At 43.8% G+C, this 18,983-nt stretch overlaps 1 protein-coding gene across 5 annotated transcripts in view; it reads left to right on the top strand.

Moving 5' to 3' along the window:
• The first annotated feature begins 9,771 nt into the window (after positions 1-9,771).
• Positions 9,772-18,983, top strand: part of LANCL2 (LanC like glutathione S-transferase 2) — a 61,438-nt gene continuing 52,226 nt past the window's right edge. Inside the window, exon 1 of one of the 5 annotated variants that reach the window (XM_059934320.1) lies at positions 9,772-10,056. In XM_059934320.1, coding sequence (XP_059790303.1) covers positions 9,868-10,056 — 189 coding nt within the window. In that variant the 5' untranslated portion in view covers positions 9,772-9,867. Of the gene's footprint in view, positions 10,057-10,177; positions 10,416-10,532; positions 10,676-11,710; positions 12,348-14,159; positions 14,312-18,983 lie in introns of those variants that run through there. The other 4 variants (XM_059934321.1, XM_059934322.1, XM_059934319.1 and 1 more) reach the window with 4 other exon arrangements.

Genomic DNA, 18,983 nt, shown 5'->3' with positions numbered 1-18,983 from the left:
ATCAAACCATCAGCCACTGAAGCCACCCCCTGACTTGCACCCTGAAGAGACTCAGGATGAGAAAGCACAGGATACTGGCCCCAGATAGCTGAGGTACATATCAAAAGAATGATTTCAGTGAGCCCAGACTCTTGCATCTTCCCACACATAGACAAGCACTAAATTCCTTAACTTGAGATTATCTGGTTTTCTTTCATTAACAGTAATCTTTTGATGTCCTGACTACCTGATCTTTGTTGCAAAAACTCCTCTGTATCCCGGTTCTCCCCTTACCTCTTCGGAGCCGTCCCTCAGAGCAATCTGAGAGGCTGTGTCCCAAGCTTAAATCCTCAGTTTTGTCCACCAAATAAAACATAATTCTCAACTTTTAGCTTGTGCATTTTTTTCAGTCAACAGGTTTATAAGGGTCCAATTTCATTCTTTTGCTTATAGATACCCAGTCTTCCCATCACCATTTCTGGAAGAGAAATTGTATATCCTTGTGTATTCTGTTTGTTTCTTTTCTTATTGAAGTATAGTTGATGTACACTATTTTATAAGTTGCAGGTGTACAATATAGTGATTCACAATTTTTAAAGGTTATACTCCATTTATGTTATTTAAAAATATTGGCTGTATTCCCCATGTTGTACTCCTGTGTATTCTTGACCCCCTTTTGAAGAAGAGTTGACCATGCAATTGACTGTGACACAGTCACAGGGGTGAACATGGTGTCCCTTCTTCTCTACTAACATTATGTCTGAAGTTGGGGAAGGTGATGAAATAAAATTTACATTTTAAGGCAAGACAAGAAAATTTAAGCATAAAATTCCCTCTGTTTGGGCCTCCTCCCTCCCCCTTTAAGGTGCAGTGTGTATCTGCGTTATACATTAACCAGACCTCCTCAAAGGTGGGAGTGCCTGCTCTACGGTAAAGATCAATTTCCTTTCTTCTGATGCTAGCGATGGAACGTCTTAAAAGGTTAGCGTTCTGGGCTTCTCTGGTGGCGCAGTGGTTGAGAATCTGCCTGCCAATGCAGGGGACACGGGTTCGAGCCCTGGTCTGGGAAGATCCCACATGCCACGGAGCGACTGGGCCCGTGAGCCACAACTACTGACCCTGCACGTCTGGAGCCTGTGCTCCGCAACAAGAGAGGCCGCGATAGTGAGAGGCCCGCGCACCGCGATGAAGAGTGGCTCCCGCTTGCCACAACTAGAGAGAGCCCTCGCACAGAAACGAAGACCCAACACGGTCAAAAATAAAGAAAATAAATTTATAAAAAAAAAAAAAAAAAGGTTAGTGTTCTTTCCCAGGTCTGTAGGGGGTCATGGTGACTTGCTGCTCACTTTGAACATGATTACCTGGACTAGTGTGTCTTTGGTGAATTTTATGTAAAATATCAGTATGTCATTTTTATGTACGATCCTTTGTCTCGAAGATGTGTTTGACTGTGCCTTCAACTTCTAACAGGCGGAACAGTTCCCAGGTTATAATCCTCAATTTCAAAATTCTCAATTTTTCCTTCTTAGCTTGATGATTGAGTTTTCATTGACAAATACATACAGCAGGGTGTATAGGGCCCAAGGCAAATAATGTTTTGCAGGGCCATTATTTATACAAACAATTTGAATCACCCCAAGTCAGTGTATTAGCCCCATTCTGAGGCCTAATCATTCTCCAGACCACTCTCCTAGAACCTGGGTCCAGCCAGGGGGACCCTAGGGAATCTCCAGGGGCACAAGTCCCGGAGCTTCTGGGGCATCTGGTTTGTACCCTGCAGGGAGCGAGTGCTCTGAAGAAAAGAAATAGGAACGGACCCTTGTATGTCCTGCCAGGGCCTGGGGCACCCCACCCAGAAGGCACAGCCAGTCTTCACGAATCCTGGGCAGAGGAAAGGAACTTGGAAAATTCCAAGGAAGGGCCTAGGGTGTATTATGCCATCTCTCTCTTTTTCTCCTTATCCTTCTCTTTCTTCCTCTGGTCACCATACTAAGTCTCATGGGGACCATATCAGAGCACATTTGAGTGATGCCATGTAATGTCACTCCCAAAGCCTTTTTTTGGCCAATAATCAATAATAAATCTGTGTCCCAACATAGAGCCTAGGTGTCTTGAGTTTCTCCACCTCACATGGTGCAGGTTAGCACAGACCTGCCACCCACCTGTGTTGCTGGAGAGTTGGATCATGGCACTCTTCTGCCTGGGTATTGGGTATCAGTCCCTCAACTGTTTTTTGCGTGTAACAGCTTTATTGAGATATAATTCATACAGCATATAATTCACTCATTGAAAGTGTATGATTCAATGGTTTTTAGTATATCACAGAGTTGTGCAATTGATTGTATCACCACAATCAATTTTAGACCGTTTTCATCACCGCAAAAAAACCCTCCATATCTCCTAACCATCACTTCTTAATCCCCTCTCCCCTCAGCCCCAGGAAACCACTCATCTATTTTCTGTCTTTATAGATTAGCCTATTCTGGACAGTTTATATAGCACAACATGTAGAGTAGGAGGGGGATCTTTCCATGCCATTATCTGCTAAGGAGATCCGGTAGCTAGCTCGTAAGCCAGCTCTTTCCTTATGAATGGGAGGGCTGTCCCAAATGAAGTCCAGTTTGCATTAGGAGAGGCCTATTTCTTTGCATGGAGAAGAGCTAAGGAAATAATTAGCTAGATGGAGGCAGAGCAGCCATCTGAGTAGAAAAGGTATCTTGTAGTACTCGTTACTGAAAAGTCCTATATTTTTTCCTGGAAAGAACTTACCTCTGCAACTGCTCTGTGCACCAGGTAGGCCAGGTTCCCTAGCTTATGAAGAACTTCTCATGAACAGTAGGAAGCCACAGTTCACTGGTTCACTACCTGCAAACCACACCCCGCCACCAAATATTTATGGGAATCTTTATAGTGCGTCCCCTATGTTCTAGGGGGAGTCTGCCTTTGCCACCCTCATGGGCTGTGCCTGGTCTGGAGGAAGGAAGGGGAAGTGCACGGTTATCCGTGAAGCCCATTCTTCCTTCCAGTGTTTTGTAAAGCACTGTTATTGATCAAAATGCAGAGGCATGGGTCCTCCCAGTTTTGCTCAGAGAGCAATTCAAAGATATAGATATATAGATAGATTTGATTCCAAAACTCTCCTTGTGGGAATAGAGATTATCCTTGTACTTACTTGAGTGCCAGGAAGAAAAATTTAATCCTTACAGCATAAGAAAAATTTGGAATCAATTCTGTCAGTAGAGAATTCTGTAGATCGTGATATAGATGTATGTCTAATTCTAATCTTTAAAAAGTCAAATAACTGCATGTTTAGTAAACTATTATATGCAAGGTGCAGTTAGTAAGAACCATGTCTCAAATGCAGTCTAAATTACTTATAGTTTACCTGTTTTCAGTTTCAGTTAAATTATTTACGTATCCCTTCATTTCATTTTTTACTTGAACACCTACAATGTAACATCTAGGCAATAAATTTTGGAACAGACGTACAGTTTGTATTTACAGGAAATGTAAAATTCTGTAGAACTGACATAATATAAAACTATGTTGTATTGCTAAATTAGAAGTTCAATCCTCAGTATTGCTCATTTAAATGTACAAATAACATCCTTATGTAATAAATTCATCATTTCCTGTGGGAGGGCAGGAAATGATGACATTCTCTTTTCTGAGGACCAATCCGGGTTGAGCTCAGGATGAGTCCTTGCCCCGCATTGTTCTCAGAATCCCACCATGTCTGCAACTGAGGCTTTGTTCCTGGGCCCGATGGTTGCACCTGGCCCTCAGAGGGTAAAGGAAGACACATTCCTCGCAAATAAACTGTGCCGGGGCTGACTGCGTGTCCCCAGACCTTCTCAGAGATGGCTGAGCTGAGTCAACCTTTCTGTCTCATATTTTGGGGCGTTCCAGATGAGCTCGTGCTGAGAGCCTGTTGCCACTTCACTTCTGTCTGTTCCTTCTTAGCCTTTTCTGTGATCTAACCAACTGCTGGGTTCATCCTTGCCTTCTTATCTATCTGTTAGTCTAGAACAACTTAAATCATCCCAGAGATTCTTGCAGAGATCTAGAAATCAAATTAGATATTTTGGGCAGTCATGATAGATTTTGATCTGATGTAGAAAGAGAGCGTGAAATTGCCCATTTTGACTCAAAGATTTTCAGAGATCGCCACGGCCTCCCCTGGTGAGAGCCGCTGAAGCATCCCCACGAGAGCAGTGGCTCTGTCCTCAGCACCCAGGGGCACCGCCACAGAGGACCGGTGCTGAGAGCTGCCCCAGGGACAGGAGCAGAGAAAGATGCCCTCCAATCCACCACCACTTCTTCCTGCAATGCTTGCAAAACCCAACACTGGTTACAATCTAAATTGTTTCTGGTTTCTACAACTATCTCGTGGAAGCACTAACATCCAGCTTACGTTTTAAATTTTGGCACAAGCTTTAATTCTATTGATACATCCGTGACTACAGACGCAATTTGGGTCAGGATCTCCTAACTCTCCTTTTACATGTTTGAATTGACACCTAGCCTTTCTTTGATCATCATTTTCCAATCACAAATTGAGTTCCACAAAGCAAGAAATTATACAAATGACAACAAAATACATTAGTGTCATAGGGAGACCTAGTAAAAAAGACTACAGGAAGTGGCAAACACGAGCAGGTGAGGGTGCAGCTCTTTGCAGTGTTCACCCACACATTGTACTGCTTTAAATGCTCCATGGCCCTGAAGTGAAATATGCCTGATGCAACAGCTTGCTGAAGGCAGTGGTTCTCAAATGTATGGTCTCAGAATCCCTTTACACCTTTACAATTTATTGACGACCCAAAATAATTTCTGTATGGGCAATATCTATCAATATGTACCAAATTAGAAATTCAAACTGAAAACATTCTACTATTTATTCATGTGTCAATATATTAACATAAATTACATGCTAACATAAACAACATATTTTTATGAAAGATAACTATTTTCAAAACCAAAATAACAGATATGGGGATATATGTATATGTATAGCGGATACACTTTGTTACAAAGCAGAAACTAACACACCATTGTAAAGCAATTATACTCCAATAAAGATGTTTAAAAAAAACAACATGCATGAGAAAAGGGGCATTGTTTTATATTTTTGCGAATCTTTATACCTGGCTGCTTCTCTACTTAATCCGCTATGACATCACATATCATGTTGCCTCTGGAAAACCCCACGGTACACTCATGAGAGATGGTAGTTCACGGCGTACTCCTCTCGCACATGACTCCAGCTGTCTGCACAGGCCCACTCATGCTCCGTGTCCTGTGCCCGTGTATGAGTGACATGTTTGACTACCAGAGCACCAGTTACCATTGCTGCTGGGACAGCTGCAGTTGGTTATCTAGCTTACAAAAGATTTTATGTTAAAGATCATTGCAGCCTTTCATATCCAGAAAAGCAACCCTGATCTGTACTCCTGTTGGAGGTCCAAAAGGTTTCCATTCTGTAACGGATTTCACACAAAACACAACAAAAATGAGACAGGCTGGGACCTGGGACCCTCTGCTGCAGAGCTGCCGTGCTGGCACCTGGACAATCAGCTCCTAGAGCAACAAGATACAAAGAAACTATATGGGACTAAAAATAACTGTGTGCACGTGCAGTTGGGGCAAATTCTGGACAAAAGATACAAAAGACCAACTGCCACTTCTGAAGAGCTGGCAGCAAAAGCAGGGCACTGCACGTGCCCCCTGCACTCAACACCACCTAAGGGGTAAGCAAACAACCTAAGCCGCCCCTCTGGCCTGACCCCTGGATACACCCCTGCCCTCATCCCATATAAGGAAACAGCTTGCACCGCAGAGCCCCCCACTCCCCAACCCCCCAGGAAGCAAGCAGGGAAACCTGATACTTGTTCTCCCTCCTGCTGCAGCAGGGGCCCCAATAAAGCCTTGACCGGCCTCTAGTCAATTTCTATTGTTTGGGGAAGGCCACGAACCTTGGTCAGTATCAAAAAGACTGGAGACAAGGTGGGACCTCTGATCACTAAGAGATAAGAAATCCAAATGAACAGTTTTGATGCTGCAAATCCATTTGTCATGATGTTACTCGATTGTTTAATTAGAATGACTACCCCTTCTGTCTAATGCACCTCCCTCGGTTCTAGATGTGGTATATTGCGAACTGCAGCGTTCATATCCACGTTATTTGCCTTACTTGTTGAACTGGCCTGGTGAACATTTGTTTCAATTTTAAAAAAAGGAAAAGGGAGAAACCCACCTTATGGCCTGTGTGTTATTTTGGTCTTGTAAGGATCTGTTTCTTCACATTTAAAATAATGACATCAACATATAGTTTATGTTAAAGTTAACATATTAAATTATTCTCAAAAAACCAAAAACTAGTGTTGGCTTCATAGCCACCCTAAAGGGTCTCTGATCACACTTTGAGAACTGCTGGCTTAAGGGATCAAATTTGTCTTAAATCAGGGATATAGAGCATACGTAGGTCCTGTATGTGGCTTGCAGCTGGAAGGAACCGTCTTATGTATCAACAGAGAAAGGGGGTAAAGCAAACCCCTCCCCTATACCCCTGGGCTTGTTTCTTTCCCCAACTAGCTAACAACTTGGACCCTGATGGATGGACAAAGTGTAGGGAAATCTCAGAGGGGATTGCAGTGAAAGACAAAGGGAGTTTGCTGGTCTGCCTGCTGGGACTTCGCCTTGTACCATCCAAAGGAAAGGCCTTCTTAATGAAAGCCTGGGCAGCTCTGGCAATGGGACTCACTGGTAGCTGAGGAACATGGGCAAATCTAAAGCCTGTCAGATGACAAACGTGAAGAATAAATATAATAAAAAGAAAAACACTTAATAAATCAAAAACAAACAAAGCCTCAGGCCTTCAGGTGTCATCAACAAATGTTCCTTCCCCTGGCCCCCTGCCAACATGCATGCCATCTGGAAGTTTCTCAGCCATGCAGCCCTCTTCACTCCCCTCAGGAAAACCCGCTGTGACAGGGAGAAGTCTCACTCCCTGGGCCCTTTCAGAGTTCCCAACCTTGAGTGGTGCCCTAGGTTTCAGCCAGGGAACACAGAGGCACCCCTCTCCCCCTTAGATTCCTTTGAAAGAAAGGACAGGTCACTTGCAAATTGTCCTTACCACTCCTGGGATTTGTTTCGGATGGGCATTTAGCTAATCCTTGTACCGTCCATCTCACTTACATAGAAGGGTTGGGGCGGATGCCCTCCCTGTCTAAGAATTTGGTTTGGCCTAAAATAATTAAAATGTTGTAATTCAAGGCACTGGCCGAGCCTTTGTACTACTGAAGAGTGTACACCAGAGGAGGACGGTCCTGAGGTTTGAAAGGGCAGAACGGATCCCCATACCTCCTGCATTAAGAAGCCTCTTGGAGACAAGAAGGTGAAGAAAGGAGACAGTCACTTCTTGAAAAATAATGTAATCAGTAAGTGAAATCTCCACTGAGGGCAGGAACCTGCAGATCGGACGGACAGCGTTTAGGGAAATTTGCCAATTCCTTAAACTGGGTTTAGATATTTCGGTCTTCGAACATATCAGTTGTCCTTAGGACAAGTTCGTGTACTTGCCAACAGTTGTCCATGGTTATGCCCAAGATTTTAAGAAGAATGAGAAAACCTGTCTTTACCTCACACCGGGTTGTGGACACAATGTTGCCCTGCCATTCCAGCTAAACGAGGAATGTTCTGACCATCAAGCCCTCAGCCAGTGCGGCTGCACCCAATGGTGCACCCTGAGGGGATTCAGGATGGAGAAAAACAGGATACTGGCCCTAGACATTTAAGATGCAGACCAAAGGAATAATGTCAATGAGCCTAAAATCATTAATTTGCGATGTCTGGGGATTTTGTGTGTGTGTGTGTGTGATTAGCAGTAATCTTCTCATATTCAACAACAGGGTTTGTTTTGTTTTGTTTTTTTCAGCAAACTCCTATATATCCTGGCTCCTCGCTTACCTCTTTGGAACAGTTCCTCTGAGCTATCTGAGAGGCTGCCATCCCAGGCTATAGTCCTCAGTAAGGCCACCGAATAAAACATAATTCTCAACTTTTAGCTTGTGCTTTTTTTTTCAGTCAACAGGGGTAGAGAGAGGTCAAAGGTCACCAGGCTTAACATAACAAAGCCAGCAGTGGATGTTTCTGCTGCACCTACCTGTGGTGTTAGGGTCTAAATAACGCAGGCTTTGGGAAACGTCTGCTGTGGGTTATTTTGTGTAGTAAAGTCCCTGATACTGGCTTAAGAGCGCTTTTAAGGAGCATTTTGCAGGGAGGCGGGGGTGACTGACAGGGGATCATTATTTGATTGACAGTCCCGAGCTATGGAACAAGTTTACTGCTGCGCACGCTCTCACCCTTGAATCGCTAAGAAACGCCCACTGGGGGGGTAGGAGGGCAAAACCATGTGTAGATTTTATTATAATTATGGTGTAATGAGTTGGGGTTCAATGTAGGTTATATGCCTGTGTGGTCTGGCCATGCGCAGCCCAGGGAAGTCCCCCCTCGTGTCACTGTGCGTCTCTTTATCAGGATAAGTTGCTCACTACACGACCATAGTTTCGCCCGTTCTGGGGTGGGGGGGTGGTCAAGGGATAGTCCCCAGATGGCTGGGTGTATGACTTGATTTCTCCTTGTCTTTCTCGCCGCTGTCACCTCCTTGCTGCTAATGTCTGACTAACTACCTAACAAGGGGACTGAATTTCCTATATGGTAAAAGTATCAGAATTCAGGAGCAGTTAGAAAATGTCCTTAACTGAGGGTGGGAGAAAGATGGACCCTGGGACAAAGGAATGAAGCAGAAGAGTGGAACGGGCCCCTCAAGGCATCCCGTTATATCAGTTCTGTTTCCTTGAACTCTAAGGATATATATTTATGCTGAGTAACCCCTTTATAATGATTTTTTCCAACAGTGGAATTTCCCATGGTTATCCTATAGGTAGGGGCTGTTTCACATGTGCATCCTTGTACAGCTGGGGGAGACAACAGGACAGACAGGAGTGGGAAGCCAGGCCACAGAGGCAGGAGGATGGAGCATTTCCAGTGCTTGGTATGTCACTTCTTGATATATTAATGTATACCTTGCTTGGTTTCAGAGAAGTATCCACATCATGCTAAGCTATGCTTACTTTTCTCACCCACTAACTTGGAATCCCGAGGGTAGAAACTATCTTTTGTCATCACCTAGTACCATCTGGCATTCAATGTTTAAATGGAAAAAGAAAAAGGGAATAATATATTTCCCTCGAGGAGGAGAAATCATTACATCTATTTAGTTTCAAATAATTAAAGAAACAACAAGAAGAACAAGGAGAACCAATAAAGACTGCTAACTATGTTGTGATTACATAAATGCAGATGTACTTGCTTGTGTCCTTTTATTATTATACATGTTATGCTCCTGGGCAATTACCCTAATATTGGACGAGCTTGGGGGGGGGGGGTCAATGAAATATTTAGGTGATTAAGGATGCTTTCACATTACGTGCTGCTACCAAAGATACCCGTTTATTCAAAGCAAAGGGACTTAAAACCTAAAAGGAAAAAAAAGAAGGCGGTGGCTCCTCCTCCAGACCCCCCTCCCCCCGACGGCGGGATGACGGGGAGGGACAGCGCCCTCCCCGGAGACGCTGTCCTTGCGGCGCCGCTGGCCGGAGCCTACTCCTCGGAGGGGACCCCGCTACCGCGGCGCCCCGGTGACTGCGAACCGCCGCAGCCTCCCCGAGGGCCCGTCCAGAGCCGGGCCGGGGCGGGGCGCCCGCCGCCTTCTTTAGGGCTTGCCTGAGACCCGCCCGCGGCCGGGCCCGAGCGCCTCGGAGGAGGTTTGTCCCCGCTCGCTCGCCGTACCGCGCGGCCCCGCGGAGGGCAGGGCGCGCGGCCGACATGGGCGAGACCATGTCCCGGAGGCTTAAGTTGCAGTTGGGCGGGGACGCGGATATGGAAGAGCGGGCGTTCCCCAACCCCTTCCCGGACTACGAGGCCGCCGCCGCCGTGCCGGCCGAGGAGCCGCCACGTGCTCGCCCCCAGCTCACTCCCGACGAGCTCGGCCTCCCCTTCCACAGCGATGGGAAGGTGAGTCGGCGACCGGCGGCCGGACTCGGGCCGCGCCAGGCGTTGGGGGAGGGGGAGTGCCGGCGGTGGTAGCGTCCGCCCGCCGCCCCGTCGCCGCGCGGACGTCACCCACCCGCGCCGCGCGCTGCTCCTGGGTTGAGGCCCTGGGTTCCGCCGCTGGGCGGTCCGGGGCTGGCGAGCCCCCGGCGCGCGGGCGCCGAGTTGCGGTCCTTCCCGGGCGATGTGGCCCTGGAAGGCTGTGAAGCTCTGCGTTGTTAGCCGCTTTCCTCCTGGTGGGCGCCTCCTGGCTCCTCGTGCCTTTGAAATACGCTCTTTCGGGGCTCTCGGAAGTGCGGGCCAGGGCTCCGGGGTCTGTTGAGGTGCGGATTTGTTTACCATCGAGGGCCCCCCCCCCCCAGAGCTGCAAAGCGTACCCGCTGACCGCCTCTTGGCACTTTCCCTGGGGCCGAGGTTGTCGTCAGACCTGGCCTCCGGTCCCCTGCCCTTGGAGTGTAGGGCTTGGGAACAGCAACCAAAAGACCTTGTTTCTACACAGTAGTGTCACTGTGATGGGTCTGGTATGTGCGCCCAGGAGTCGGAAGTGGGATACGTGTGAACGAGCTAACTCGGTAGGGGGAAGGTGAGCATATCGGCACAGCTGTTCTCGTTTTGGTAAAACCGCGCGTTCACAGGTTAGGTTTCTGTGTTTCCACTGATCTCTGTTCCAACTCCCACTTTACCTCCCCGGCTCCCCATATATTTTGTGTTTGAAAAGGTATGAGTTCGCCCCAATGAAGGCAATTTTGAAAGAGCTATTATTGGTCTGAACGTGGAATCTTAGGCAAGTGACTTCTCTGAACTCGCTCTTCTTGTATGTAATTGAAACCTGGAGAACAATTCCTAACTCACAGGGATGTTAGTGATTGAATTGAAGTATATAAAATGGTCTGTCAAACTGCCTTACGTGGTACCTGGTAAGACCCCCAATAAATGCATCCTCTTTCTTCCCCTGGAAAAGTCAGTGCTTGTGGTTTAGAATTCATATGTCAGCACTGATTTTTCTCTGGATTTCTTTTGTTTTCACATACGTTTCTGTTATGTTTGTGACTTGGTGTTTAAATCCTTTGTAGTAAAAATAAGTCTCTGGCAAACATTTTAAAAATCTGTCATACATACATATTATCAGTTGCTGTCTCAATATTACCCTTAGAGTAAGGAGGCTACTGCAGTTTAAAGATAAGTGAAAGGAACCACTATTTGAGTCTCCCTGAGAACAGTAAAGAGGTGAGAACAGTTGAGTTTCATTTTCTACCTCAGAGAAGGAGATAAACACTAGTTCTGAAATTACATTTTTTTTTAACCTTTTATATCCGGTAAACATAATGTTGACATCAACTACATACCAAACGGGCTTATGTAAAAGAAAATTAAACCACAAATAACTAATGGGGCTTGTGACATCTCCATGCAATTAAACAAAATAAGTCAGGGTGGGGGACCCATGCCAGTGGTCGTTGTTATATGCTAAAGGAAAGGGGAAGAGTTTTTTCATGTTCTTGAACATGAAAATGAGAGCGCATTAAAGGGAGAGAGAGATTTCTGATTTTGAAAGGTGGACATGAAATGGAGCAGGACCCTGTGGTCCGCACCACCGCCCCCCCCACCCCCGCCCATGTCCTCAGGCCACCTTTCATCTGTAGAAAAACTGCAGCCAAAGAATAAGTTGAATTAGAGAAGTGAGAAAATGCAGAAGCAAAGGAAAGCAATCAAACAGGACAAAATAGTAGTAGTTTAGTCATGAAGCAAAGTGAAGGACCTTTAGTTCCTCCTCAAGGGCTGTAGATAGTATTCTGGGCCGTGTCCTTTGAGCTGTTTTGTAGAGACTGAAAGCCCCACCAGGTGGAAGACGTGAACTACATGATGACCAGACTGTAGCCGTGACATCAGCTGCCGCAGTTCTGAGAACTGGCCTCAAAGAAATGGGAGCAAACCGACCCTGGAACTGAAAGCTAAGTGTACTTAAAACAAGATGATGTTGATCAGACCACCACATGACCAATTTCAAGATGCCTGTCAGAGCTGACTGTGCTGTTTCTACACGTAGCCCCCTGCTTCCACTTACACACCCCAGAAACTCGCCTTTAAAAGCTCTTACCCACTGGTCACCCTTGGGGGTGGGATGTGTCAGCCTTTGGACACAAGTACCCCCCCCTTGGTTTGCCAGCCTCCAAAATAAAGCAAACTTTCATTTTCACCAGTCTTGCCTCTCCAGTATTGGTTTTAGAGCCGCAAGCAGCCAGACCCCACTTAAGGTAAGAGAAAGAATGCTTAGATTTAGGGAAGTCGTAAAATAAAATGAACATGAATTAAGTTCCCCTGTCTTCTGTATTGATAGATTGTGATTAACAGATTATTACGTCTTTAATTCTTAGAATATTAAGAATGTAATTAAAATAGAAGTTGTCAAACTATGCATTTGTTTTGATAGACAAAGTTTCATGAAAATGAGGGTGTTATGAGTTGAATTGTGTCTCCCCAAAAGATGAAATCCTAACTCGTGGAATGTCAGAATGTGACACTTGGGAATAAGGTTATGTTAGATGTAATTAAAGTAAGGTCATGCTGGAGTAAGGTAGGCTCTTAATCCAATATAAACTAGTGTCCTTAGAAGAGAGACAGAGACACACAGGGAGAGAGAAAATGGCCCTGGAATGATGGAGGCAGAGATTAGAGTGATGCATTTGTAAGCCAAGGAATGTCAGAGATTGCTAGCAAACACCAGAAACTAGAAGAGCCACGGAAGGATTCTGCCCAGAGTCTCAGAGGGAACATGGCCCTGCCAACCCTTGATTTTGGACTTACGGCCTCGAGAACTGTGAGACTATAAACTTCTGTTGTTTTAAGCCACTCAATTTGTTTCGGCACCCTAGGAAATTAATACAGAGTGTAATTTGTAAATTAGGCATTGAGGAATAATTTTATCATGATGGTGTATGCTGTTAGTGAGAAAAGATTACGTAAAATCTACCAACACAGTAACTTTATTACTAAGTATTCTTTAAGTCACTTATTTGATCCCGTTTTGGTTAGCTGTGTATATGTTGTGGTGTAATCAATCAGTAAAATTCACCTCAAATTCTAAAACCAGATCAAGTCTACTTCACTGAATTATGTTTCTGTAAGTAGGCTTTTGTAGCATTCTGACAACATCGGTCCAGATACTACGAAAAGCAGTGAACCAGTGTAATAGCAGCTTTTTTTGTTTTTGTTTTTTAAATTATGGAAGGTATCTAAAGTCAACACTGTTGGCTACTTCTCTAATAGCCATTTCTTCCCTTCTTTTTGCTTGATTTCGTTGTGGCCATGAACTTCAGGAGCTGAATCATGGTTAATGGACACCAGTGTTTCTCAAAGAGTGCGTCTCTGATGAGCAGCGTCAGGTTTATCCGCTGTATCATCAGGGATACACTCAGGAGACAGAAACCACACAGTGATTTGGTAGGGAAAGTTTAATGCAAAGAGTTATTACTAACCATAAAGAGATTGGAGTAACGAGAGGTTGCCTCATAAGAAGTAAAGAGAGCTCTAAAGAATATAGGAATAGCCGATATGAAGAGCAGCCCCATTCCTCGGGCTAAGAGGGCACTCAAGGGAGACGCCACTGTTATTATCCATCTATTGCTCTGTAATAAATGATCCCCAAACTTAATAATTTAATAAAAATTTATTAGCTCACATAGTTTCCGAGGGTCAGGAATCCAGTTGCTATAGCTTAAAGCCCAGGTGGCTCTTTGTGATTGGTTGTCGTTAGGTTTTGATTTTGTAACCTTGAGGCATTTACAGGCTTAGGTTTTGGTTTGCTTACAGAGGCTGCCAAGGCAATAGAGCCACCTCAGCCTAATGGTCTCCTTGTTTAGTTAATCTAACAATACCCCTTTTGGTCACCCTCTCATACATGAGAGACTGATCTCAAATGGTGTATAAGCGCCACCCTCGGTCACCATCAGAGTTAAGTTGCTCTTGTCTCATTGTGGAACTCACAGGTTGTGGTGTCAGGTCCATGGAAGAATTGTTTTTGCTGTTCATCTCTTTGTTCACTTGTTTCTGTTTCTCCAAGAGCAGTGAGACCACTTGATGTACTGCTGATGGCTGTGAATATGCGTTTAAGACGGTTGAGAGGATATAGCCCACCAGGGAGACTGATGACGACTATGACGAGGATAAGACAAAGAGACTGAAGACTAACCCTAAGCCATGGGCCCCATGAACCAAACCAGTTGGTATCAAAGAAATCAAAGAATATGCCTGAAGGGGTGTCAGCCTGTTTTAGCCAAGTAGCTTATTTGCTAATTTCTTACATTTGCTAAAATATCAGAGGGGTTGATCCAGGTACAGCAGGAAGTATTTGCTTTGGTGCAGACTCCTTGTTTAGCCAGTGAGTGATCTAAGCAATTCTATTATCTAGAACCACCTTAGCAAGAAAGCCTAGTGACTTTTGTTGTGCAGCTATGGCCTTGGCAGTAGATTCGGTGATAGTTGCCAGAGCTAAGGAGCATTATCTTCTTGTGCATTAGCAGAGAGAAAAAGCAAGTAGTGAAGTGGCAAAAGGAATAAAGGTTTTTATATTGGAGATGCAGATCTTGTTCCGGGATCTTGGGCGATGCCATCTGCTTCTGGGGAGGAACCTCCCTGGTCAGTTTCACTTTAGATCTCCAGCTGGTGTGCAGTTCCAAGAGTCTGGAGGAGCCCTTTTTAGTTGAGGGATGTGAATCTAAGGTTCAGGGTCCTGAAATTAGGCTTCCATCTGGGTTTGAGGAGGCGCTGGTATGGGCCCTTCAAGGAAGTTCAAGGGCAATCTTTGTTCTTAGTGATTCCAGATCAGAAAGGTGGGAGAAAACTGGAAACATTATTGATAGTTTGGAGAGTCATGGCCAGGTATTTGAAGAAGCTAGAAGAATTCAGGATCCAGTCCAGCTTACAGGTACATAGCAAACCTCAGAGACAATGGACAGGACTGAAATCTGATATGCACATGGTTGTGTTACAATTTTCTGCTGAAACATAATCTTTTTTCTCTACAATCACCCTCATTTCTATTAAAGATAATCAAAGTAAGGCTAATTTGTTTGCAAAGTAAGTCGTCTCATTAAACTTGGCCTGTTTTAATGAGGGGACCTCCTGGGGGCTGTCAGGGGTCTCCTTCGATTTCCTCTTCTGACAGTGGAACTGTCAAAAGATAAACTGAGGCATATTACAGATGTTAAGAGTTTAGGGAGCACAAATGGATCTGAATCAGGCAGCGCCAAACTGGAAATGGTTAGGAGCATTTTTCCGACGAGCCAGGGGAACAGTGAGGGGGTTAGGGGCACTGACCCTCCAAACAGTCGAATGTCCCCATAACTTAATTCTGCATAGGTCGTTCCTCTGTACTGAATTTCTTCCATGTCTGTGGTTCCGTATCTGTGGGTTCAACCCACTAGGGATTGTGTGGTACTGTAGTATTCACTGTTGAAAAAAATCCCCATGCGGGTGGACCCAAGCAGTTCAAACCTGTCTTCTTGAAGGGTCAGCTGTGTAGAAGAACTGTGGAAGCAAAGCAAGGACATTCTTGATTGGCTATAGCTTAAAGCCTAGCTGTTTGTGGTTGGTTGTCCTTGGTGTTTTGATTTCATAGCCTTGAGGCATCTACAGGCTCAGGTTTTGGTTTGCTTACTACAGTGCCAGGGCTTTAGAGCCACCTCAGTCCAGTGGCTTCTGCTAATGAACCTAACAGTGGGGCTTTGCCAGGCTAAGGGGGAGCGCTGTGTGAAGGGAAAGGCAGGGAGCAGAATCTGACTGTGGAGGAGGAAGCGTGAAGAACGTTGGGTGGTAACGGGGCTGAAAAGGTAGATTGGAGCCAATTCTAAAGGACTTGATGGGTCCTAAGGATTTTAAAACTTTTTCCATACAAAAATGAAGATAAGAGAATTTTTACTTGGAATCTATAACTTGACATTATCTTGAGCTGTTGGAAATTCTTCATTGTATCCTTTTTCACTGAATTTTCTATATTTTTGCTTTTCACTTCAAAATTTGTTGAATGTCATAATATATCATGGAAGCATAAGGAAATAGCACTTTTCAGTTGCCCAGAAAATATATTGGGTCGGCCAAAAAGTTGGTTCGGGTTTTTCTGTAACATCTCACGGAAAAACCCAAATGAACTTTTTGGCCGACCCAATAATTTTTCTTTCATTCAGATGAGCTAAAATGGGGGTGAGGGAGGGAATATACTCTACAGCCGTTCTCCTTAAAGTGAGATTTGTGGACCCAAAAACATGAGCCTTTCCTGAATGCTTGTTAGAAGATGCGGCTTCCACGCTACATCTAAAGAACCAGAACCTGCATTTCACCAGATTCCCAGGCCCGACAGTCCATATGCCCGTTATATGGGAGGAGCACTGCTCTACAGCTTGCTGAATTTTATTTTAATTTTAACCCCTAGCCAGTTTTCAATTCCTGATATGGAAAGATATTGACATAAAAGCATAAGGGGAAGATTATGTAGGGGAGACTACAAAAGTATTGCAAATCAGCATTTCCCATCGGTTGGGAATAACATGTGGAGTATATAGAGCAGGTGAGAACTTGGATAGACCTGGGTTTGACTCCTACTTTTCTGCCACTTTTTAGCTATAGCCTTTGGGCAAGTAATTTGGGCAATAATAGTACCTTCCTAATAGGTTATGACTATTTAATTAATGCATTTAAACATTTAGAACAATGCCCATTAACATAGGATAATAACATTTATCTCATCAGCTTGTAGTAAAGGGTTAAGTTGAAAAGGTAATTGAAGTTCTTAATATAATATATTGGTTGAAAGTTGATAATAATATAGTTGTAGAGTAACCCATTCCTCATTAGGTTGTTATGGTGTTTAAGTTAATACATTTAGAGCACTCAAAAGGGTGCCTAATACTGATACAATTAGTACCTTGTTACACATAGTTACTAATATATAGGTAAGTAGTTTAAGAGTTCAGTTAATGATAGCTATTAGCATTATTATGTATCCTATTTTTTGTCACTATAGCATACAATGTGATAATGAATAATTGCTTAAAAGTTTATATCTTTAGTGGAATATAAAAAAATATTGCATATCCTTTACTTTTTCCTTCTTAGAGAAATGCTTATTCTTGTGCCTTTTCCTTTTGAGGAAAATATAGGCAAACATGCAGTATTCATGTGGGTATGTTCTCAGATTTCTAAATTCCCTACCATACTTTTCTCACTCACATCTCTGCAGTGGGGACACTAACACGCCTGCTGATGGTGGGGAAGGTGAAAAAGGATTATTGGATGTTGGAAAGTCAGCTAAACTCTCTGCCCACAGTTCTGTCAACTCGTGCTCTTTTTATTGGGGCCTCAGCAAAATTGAAAATTGTTGTATGTCATGACATAGATCTTCAGATTCGCATGCTTATGCTTGAACCCCCAAACAGGAGCTCTGAAGGTTTAATCCATGGTTAGTGAGGGCTGACTGTGATTCATTTTTGTTTCTCTTCCCCACTTGACTCTACTCTTTAAGACAGGAATTTTTTCTTACCTGTGCTTGAATTATTATTATTATTTAAAAAAATATCTCCACACTTGATACTGAGCTAGGACAGAATAGATACTCAGTGAATGTTGAATGAATAAATGTACTGAAATAAAAAACTTTTTTTATTAGAATCTTTTATATATATATTTTTTAAAATTTATTTATTTATTTATTTATTTTTGGCTGTGCTGGGTCCTTGTTTCTGCGCAAGGGCCTTCTCCAGTTGCGGCAAGCGGGGGCCACTCTTCTTCGCGGTGCGTGGGCCTCTCACTATCGTGGCCTCTCTTGTTGCGGAGCACAGGCTCCAGACGCACAGGCTCAGTAGTTGTGGCTCACGGACCCAGCTGCTCCGCGGCATGTGGGATCCTCCCAGACCAGGGCTCGAACCCGCGTCCCCTGCACTAGCAGGCAGACTCTCAACCACTGCGCCACCAGGGAAGCCCTATATATTCTTTAATAGCATCATTTTATCTTTAAAATCTCTTCTGTATCTAGAATGTTATATGAGTCATGACCTAGGTCCTCTAGACAATCTTCTAACCTAATATAAGACCGTGTAATATACTTCATGGGTGTCCCAGGTGAGGCCTATATTCTGTAGGGCGGCCACCTAGGAGTCTGCTAGGGCCAGAATAGGTTTGAGCCAATTTTACTTGAATAGAATTGAATATAACAAACTGAGTTTCCTTTTCAGAAAATGTTTCTCTTCCCTAGATTTTAGCTAATACCGTGCAACAATTGTTTAATCAAAAATGAAGCCTAGTTTTTCACCGAGAGCTTTCCAAAAATAAATATAATTTGACCACAAAGTCCTGTTAACCTTATGTTAACTATAATTGTGTATGCTTTGAGCCCTTGTAATCAGTTTATTAATATACCATTACTAAGCAGTTGTCCTTGGTTCTTTATGGCCATTATAAACTTCTTTTGTGGTTATGATATATATATATATCCCCTAGAGAGTATACACAGCAGATTATCAATTAACTTTTATGACACAAAATAAGTACATCAGAATTGGACAGATGTGTGTGTTTAGGATATGTAGTCTAGAATATTTTCTATTAATAGTGTTACTGAGTTTGGAACAAGAAAAACAGAAACAGACCTGATTATGTAAATATATACCTATTTTTAAAAGAATGAACTATTTTCAAACATCTAAGCAAACAGCATTTCCTTGACACACATTCAGTATAGGTAATGATCCTTCTTCTGTTTATTGAAAATACTGCTAGTGAGGGTAGATGTTCCCCCACCATCTAATTCTTTACTGTCAAAACGTACAACTTTTTTCCCCTTTTCTCCTTTAGTAACTCACTTTGAGGTAATGATTGGGGTACTTTTGCTTATTCATTTT

The sequence above is a fragment of the Balaenoptera ricei genome, chromosome 9 (assembly GCF_028023285.1).
Source record: "Balaenoptera ricei isolate mBalRic1 chromosome 9, mBalRic1.hap2, whole genome shotgun sequence".
In the NCBI taxonomy this organism is placed as follows: Eukaryota; Metazoa; Chordata; class Mammalia; order Artiodactyla; family Balaenopteridae; genus Balaenoptera; species Balaenoptera ricei.
This window is presented reverse-complemented; position numbering and strand designations above follow the sequence as displayed.